At 55.7% G+C, this 7,469-nt stretch overlaps 1 protein-coding gene across 1 annotated transcript; it reads left to right on the forward strand.

The window, feature by feature from the left end:
* Positions 1–244: 244 nt before the first annotated feature.
* On the forward strand, positions 245–5,443 carry LOC109290287 (EMI domain-containing protein 1-like). Its single transcript, XM_019506706.1, has 3 exons — positions 245–564; positions 2,386–2,476; positions 5,047–5,443. The coding sequence occupies exons 1-3, from the start codon at positions 562–564 to the stop codon at positions 5,181–5,183; spliced, it is 231 nt and encodes a 76-aa protein (XP_019362251.1). The 5' UTR covers positions 245–561; the 3' UTR covers positions 5,184–5,443.
* The last annotated feature ends 2,026 nt before the right edge of the window (positions 5,444–7,469 follow it).

Genomic DNA, 7,469 nt, shown 5'->3' on the forward strand with positions numbered 1-7,469 from the left:
ACTGCAGGCCCCATTATCCCATCTGAGGAACTGCAACCAAGGGCAGTAGTTGGGGCGATCTGAAGGGTGGAGGCCCCAGGGGCTCAGAAGCTGGAGGAGGCTGGAGCAGAGACAGGGTGGAGCGGCTGGGACAGGACCCAGCCAAGCCCATGCTGCTGCTGAATGTGGGGTGCATGCTCCGGACTGGCCTGGCTCCTCCTTCCCCACCAGCATGAGCTGTGCCTGGTGGATGCTGGACAGTGCCCCCTCCCCTCTCTCCCTGACGTGTTGTGTGTGCATGCCTGTTAATGTGGGCCAAGTGGGGGGGGGCGGCTTTGTTAACAAAGTGCCTCCTGGAGAGGACAGACCACCCCTCTCTGGGTCCCCCAACCTTTTCCTGGAGGCTGTGGGGTCAGAGGGCTGACCCAGGCCAGCGGGCCACCATGCCCTGGCCCCACGGGCGTACCCTTCACGGCTGTATCTGTCTCTTTCATCCACAGGGGGAGGGGTTACACCAGCTCCGAGAGGCTTTGAAGATTTTAGCTGAGAGGGTTTTAATCTTGGAAACAATGATTGGGCTTTATGGTGAGTAGAGACAGACAGAAGGACAGAATCCCAGGCTGCAGGTGTGGGGCTGGGGCTGGCTAGGGGCAGCTCATGCAGAGGTCTGGAAGGGCCCCCATGCTGCCCCCAAGCAAACAGTGCTTCAGGCTTCCCTCTCTATCCTGCTCAGCCCCCAGGGAAGGGGAGGGTGGGGGCCTGCTGTCAGACAGAGGCTGGGGCTGCTTGGCCCCATGGCCTGTGAGCCCCTGGCTCCTGAGTCGATCTCTCCCCCTGGGCAGTCTGGCCTGTTTGCTTATGGCAGCTGGTGGGTTTCCAGCCCTACTGCATCTGTCCTGGGGACTGGCCCCAGGTGTGTGTGGGTAGGGAGGAGGGGGGGAGCTGTTCTCTGCAGTGACATCATCCCAGTTCAGTAGGTCATAGGTCAACCATGTGAAGCCAGGCTCTGATGACATCACAGCAGCCTTTCTCCTGCTGATGTCATAGAGCTGCCAGAGGAACCCCCACCCCCAATCCATCCCCCCACCCTTCTCCCTCTGACCTGGGGGAGGGTCTAGGGAACCAGGACACCCAAAAAATGCCCAAGAGATGATATACCTCCCCCTGCCCCCCCTCAGGCACTGACTTCACAGGACGGGGGGCAGTTAAACCAGTGGGGAGCAAGGCAGGGAGACAGCTGCTTGGATTCATCCAGACCCAGGGGCCAGATTCAGCCCTGCAGGACTTGAGTGCAGCTCCCAATGGGGAGAAGGGGCCTGCTCTGGACCTGCAAGAGACTGGCTCTGGTAGGAGCCACTTGTGGTTGGAGGGCACCCTCTGGTGGCAACAGGGGAAAAGGATGGTCAATTCCAGATTCCCCATTCCCTTATGATGACTGGTGTTGGTATTATGGCAGCTGCTGAGGACCCAATCAGGGATCAGGCCTTCCTGGGGTAGAGTGCTGTACACACTCAGAATGAAAAAGACTTCAAGGGGTCTTCGCTCCATGCAGATCTCAATAACCTCCCCTGAGCAGCAGGAAAGGGAAGTGCCTCTGACTTGGTACTGCAAAAACTTGCTTGGACTTGGCCCCCAAGACAGGTGTCCTGCACTTGTAAATGGGGTGATTTCACAGGAGCTGCCTCCTGCCATGCTAGCATCCTTTGGTTTGTGTTGCACTTTCCCGCACCCAACAGCACTTTGAGCAGTGAGTTGGAACAAGCAGAGGGAGGGGAGCTGAAGGGAGCCCGTCTGATTAGGAGAGACTTGAACAGAAACACTGTTCTGCTCAGGACTGCAGAAGAGGCAGCTCACCAGCAAGAGGAGGCAGGCTGAGCAGATGGCTCTAGGAGCATTAGAGAGGGACCCAGAGTGATTCCACAATCCTGTTCAGTGGGGATGGAGCCAGAGTTGGGGAGAGAAGGTTTCCCTCTACCCCATCTGGTCTTTGAGTTCAGTGGGTGCTGGGTGCCAGGCTCTGTCTGCCCTCCCAGAGAGCTCTCCGGCCTCAGCCCCCAGCCCTGAGTTGTGTGTGCACTGTCATGGGCTGTGCCTCATCCTGATTCCCTGAAATCCCAGCAAGCAAGGAGATGGGACAGCACCTGCTTCCTGCTCCCTGACCAGCCCCGCGCCCATCCTCCACAGGGCCCTGAGCACCAGTTGCCACATTAGCTCAGAGCAGCCTGGATCCTGTCTCTGTGTCCTTTACAACCCTTGTTCCCCACATCACGTCCCCTGCCTCATACCTCTCCAAGCTGGTGTCCTGGTTCCCCAGCTCAGCCCACAGTGATGGATCCTCCCTATCTTTCCCTTCCCCCATCGAGGGTGAATGAATTCGCACTCTGTGCTCTTCTCAATCTCCACTAGGCCATTAGCTTACAAACCTTCCTACAGCAGCAGGCCCAGCTGGAGCTCCTGGCTAGAAGGGTCACCTTGCTGGAAGCCATCATCTGGCCAGGTAACAAGAGGCTCAACTTTTCCTACTCTCTGTTCTTCCTCAGCATGATTCATTAACCGTGTGAGCTGGGCTCGCTGAGTCAGTGGGCCACTTGGAGCCGGCCTGTGTTGGGGACCCCCGTTGTATCCGCGGGTTCCCCCTTTTGCATGCCAAGTCTGTGGATGACAACTCCTCTGTGTTTTGCAAGCCCTTTGGAGCCAGATGGTTGGGATTCCAGTTAGGTGCTGATACAACCCTTCCTGTCTCGTAACTGCCAGCTGTGGTGGGGGCTGAGGTAGAGGACACAGAGCATGGACTGGGGCATCCTTAGCATGGGCAGGTTTGTGTAGGAATCTCTTCCATCCCTGCATAGGGGCCTCGTCCTCTCATGGTGATCAGACCAGTCTGTGGCATCAACCATTCCTGACTTGCTTGGGAGGGAGGGAGTTGCCTTCCTCTCTCCTGGAGAGAGCCTGTGACAGATGGATCTAGAGAGGGGACATGGGATGCACTGGTCACAGCCTTGTGTGATGTGTGTTACATGCCTGGGGCCAGGGAGACTGGGAAATTGCAGGTGCAGAGAATTAATGTGGTGATGGCAAATGGCAGACCCCACAGTGTCAGGGGCTTCCTGAACCCCAACATGACCTGTCTGGAAGGGACCTCCAGAGGTCACCCCTTTGCTCAAGGCAGGCTTGTCCCTGTTTAAATTATCCCAAATAAGTGCTTATCTATCCTACACTTCCAGTGAGGCGGATTTTAAGTGATCTGTTGCTTAACGACCCTCAGAGTTAGCAAGTTCTGAGAGCAGGGCTGGTTCCTGCCAAATCTCGCCAACCCCCCAGGAGTTGTGTAGGAGCAGGATGCAACCTCCCACCCTCATTAACAACCCCCTCACTGTGCTCTTTGCAAAGACAGTGCACCAGATACCATTCTAAATGGCAGCTGTGGGCTGAGCCCAGCTGCATGGACAGCCCTCAGTGACAGGCATGAAGGCTAGAGCCTGGGCACTTGCTACCTAGATCAGGAAACCTCCTTCATGTCTTGGGGACTTGAAGGGCTCAAGGCTTTCTTTGGTCTTCTGCTATAGGAATGTTCTTTGTTGGTCTCCTATCCTCTACCCACAAGCAGCAACCACAGGGGAGGGCTGCCCTTGACTTCTTTATCTCAGCACAGGTATAAATCACATGGCTGGGGAGAAGGGGGGGCGGGGGGTGCAATAAACCAGCTGATCCTTACACTCTCACTGAACACACATGGTGCAAGGCAGCATCAGCTCAGAGGAGGCCTCTGACAGCCAGGAAGCGGAAGTGAGGGGCAATATGAAATTGCCTGGTCTGAGTGCAAGGCCAAGGGGAAAAAATGTGAACAAAGCATATGAACAGTGGGAAGGGAATTGGATTGTAAAACTGTTTGTAGTCTTAGAGGGCCCTGAGCAAGTTAGGAATGCAGAGCTGTCCTCACTTAGCCTGGGAACCCTGAGTGCTGATCTTTATTGGACTTGGCATTCAAAAGTGAGCAATAGAGGGAAAGTAATTGGTCTGATGGTCTGTGGCCCTGCTTTGTGATGGATAAGGAAGAAGCAAGGGCATTTTCCTCCCCTGACTGCTTTTCTTTTAGCAGTATCAGGACTGCAGAGATTTTAAGACCAGAAGGGACCATTAGCGTGCCTTCTGTGAAATACAGGCCAGAGTAGTCTGCTGCCAGGGGGAGTTTACTTCCATTCAATGTATGTGAGCATTATAGAGCGAGGTAACTTAGGCTTGAACCAGAGCTGTAGTTTTTAGCCATTTCCCATGATCTCAGTTAGCAGTAAGGGTCACCATCCCACACCCAGTCTGTCACAATCCCTCTCATGAGAATTGTAATCCCTATGTCTCCTTAGGTGACATGTATGTACATTTTGAGCTTTTTGTACCTGTATTTAAAGGCAGGTGTGACAGGCTGTTGAATCCTTAATAAGCTCAGTTTTATTCCATAAGCATCTAGAAATTCAGACCAGCAACTGTAAGAGTCAGATTCAAATCTCCTCACTTTTCACTTCCTTGGTCCCTGTGATATCAGAACATTACCCATTCTCCAGAGGCAAGCAGGTCACCAGGACCTAAATTCCCATATTAGGGTACATGACAGACCAGCCCCTCCCTGTGGCCTTCCTGACCCATCGGACTGAATCACACGAGCCTACTGTTCTCACCCAGGCAGGGCTGTGCAATGCCCACCCACTGTTCAGCCAAGCCTGGGCCTGTTGTGAATGTGCCCCGCTGTCCCTTACACCAGGGCAGGGCCCAACTTCAGGCTTGGGGGATCTTACGATCTGATTCCAAACTCTGTAGGTCCTTGACATCTGCTCTCAACAACCAGCAAAACCTGGGCAACTAGCAGCAGACCAGGTTGTGTCTTCCAGTGCCAGATGGAAGCAGGTGCGCTGGCATTGCACCAGGGCTGATAAGCTGCTGGGTGGTAGCTGTACACAGAACCACCCCGCCTTGCCAAGATAACACCCTGCGATCTCCCAGCATCTTCCTGGGTGTGCCTTGCAGTGGGGAAGCCCCAGGGTTTGACTCTGCTTTTCTTCCCTTCACTGCTAGAACCAGACCCAGGGTCAGGAGGTGGCCCCTTCTCCACTAGCACCCCCAGCTTCTTCCGAGGCAAGCGCAGCGGACTGGCAGCCTACCGGATCATCTCCCGCCAGCTGTCCCAGAAGGGCCAGGATGACAGGCAGTGAAGAGGCGTGGCCCTGGCCGGCGGAGCACAAGAGGGAGCCATTGCCCCCAGCACCACGGCCTCTCTGTGAGCCTGCCTCCCCCCATCCCTCCACGTCACTCTGGACTGTCACATGAGGAAGCACATGAGGGGCCATCCCAGGATCCTGAGCCAGCCAACGTGATCGGGGCCCCCCCAGGGCTGCAGCCAGGGAGGGTGCTTGGGAGCCAATGGCAGCACCGCTCTGTATTTATTTGTTCTTCATTTTTCAAGAGGCCTGTATCCAGCGCTATATGTGTACGAATGCACCCCTATTCTGCTGCATCCTGATGTCTCCAGAGCCCCCCGCCTACTCCCGCACTCCCCTCCCTGTCCTGACGGGGGGACTTGTGATCTTTGGTGCTAACCTCTGGGGCAGACGTCTCTAGATGACTCTGCACTTGGGGGGTGACCTTGGTGCTTTGGCCTATAGTTTGTTGCTGCTTCCCTGTCTCCTGGGGCCAGGAGGAAGGCAATCCCATTCCCACCTTGCCCCTGAGCCCCTGGATGGTTTGCACTGCCCCTTCTCCAGGCCTCCTAGCTCTGCTTCCGCTACGTTGGTGGCTAGGGGGATCGCTGCCTTGCTCCCCCCCTCATTAGGCCCTAAGGCAGGGGTGGGTAAAATGTGGGCCGGGGGCCAGATGTGGCCCACCAGGCCATTCTATCTAGCCCATGGGCCCCCTAAAAATTTAGAAAATATTAATCTGCCCTGGGCTGCCTGTCATGCGGCCCTCGATAGCTTACCAAAACTCAGTGAGCAGCTCTCTGCCCAAAATATTTGCCTGCCCCTGCCCTAAGGCAATCATTTCTCTCCCCTGAAGCCTGGTTTGTACTGGTGAGTGCAAGGTTGGGGCAGCTACACTGAACTTACCCCCTTTCCTGCCAGCCAGGGCCTGCCCATCTGGTTGGGACTCTGCAGCCCAGCAAGGCAGTGTCTAATCACCATGGGTGGCCCAACCTGTCCCAGCAGGAGGCCAGCACTACCCACTGAAAACCAAAGCAGCAATGCAATGCTGGAGTGGAGCTCAGCCGCCTGCCTGTCACTTTGGTGTCCGTGCCTCAGGCATGGGGAGAACTGTGGGACTCTCCATGCCCTTGCCTCTCCCAAGCTACATGGGTCCATGACTTTGACCCAGGCCCCCTTGGCTGCCCCAGTCATGGAGGTATGATGGTGACAAACCATGCTGTCCTCTGTACCCTATGACATACTGGCTCACACCTGCCACCACCCGAAGTTTTCGCCCAGGGCTCAAACTGCCACATTTCTTTCCTGCATTGTGGTGCAGTCTTGCTTCATCCAGCCAGAGGCAGAGCAGGTGAAGGTCTAACGTGACCGCCCATGAGGCAGCATCCCCAGCCCACGTTGAAGGATCTCCCTTCTAGGAGTGAAAGCATCACCAAGCGGGTAGTTGCCCAGGCTGGAAAGGGGCATGAGGGGCCTTGGCTCCCTTCCTGCCCTGCCTCATTGATGGATAGGGGAACTTCACCTCTGCATCCAGCATCTGGAGAGCAGGGCAAGGAAGAAGGTGGAAGTGGGGCACAACCCCATCCACAGCCCAACCCCGCTTCCAACTCCCAGCACCACCCCACAGGCCCTCAACACTCCTCACTGATCCAGCTGGCTGCAGAAGGGAAGTAGGGCTTGCAACAAACAGAAGAGCCAGGAGTAGGGGCAGCTCGAGTTATTAATGGCCTGGTCCATACAAATCTGATAACCAGTAATGCCTGCTACCTCTCCCCTCCCCCTGCCCAACCTCATGAACAAAGGAGCCAAGTGCACAAGCAGCTAGGGAGAGCCCCTGCTATTGTATCACATATGCTTGTAACCCTGGCCACTCTGGGAACCAGTCATGTATTATGGTCATTAAAACATCTCACTGATGCCTGCTAGCCCAGGGGTCTGTTTGCATTCACACAGAGTAGAGCTGAGAGCCAGGGGTGGAAGGCCAGGAGCTCTGAGCACCTTGCAACCCAGGGGAGTCAAACTCACCCCATGCTTCAGGCCAGATCCAGACTGCAAGGCTCATTGCAAGCCAGTCTGCAAATGAAAAAAGGTCAAAAACCACTGATCCAGAGAGTCTTGCTCTCTCGCTTGCTTCCCCCTACTCCCCCCGCCAGGCACAAGCCACCGCCAATGCCCTCCAGCAGGCAGCAGGCCAGTATATTGTAAAGGATCAGTCCATCAGCATCTAGAGAGGATATGCCAGCTCAGGGAGGACACTGGCAGAGCCTGATGGAGCATGATGAGAAACAGGCAGAGCAAGCAGGC

The sequence above is a fragment of the Gavialis gangeticus genome, unplaced genomic scaffold (genome assembly GCF_001723915.1).
Source record: "Gavialis gangeticus isolate Ggan-Ray unplaced genomic scaffold, GavGan_comp1, whole genome shotgun sequence".
NCBI classification, from domain to species: Eukaryota; Metazoa; Chordata; order Crocodylia; family Gavialidae; genus Gavialis; species Gavialis gangeticus.

What these genes read in the sequence shown, in the direction of transcription:
- LOC109290287 (XM_019506706.1), top strand. An exon ending in GGAAGCCATCATCTGGCCAG is followed by an intron (nt 2,477 to 5,046) that starts GTAACAAGAGGC and finishes CTTCACTGCTAG; the next exon opens with AACCAGACCCAGGGTCAGGA.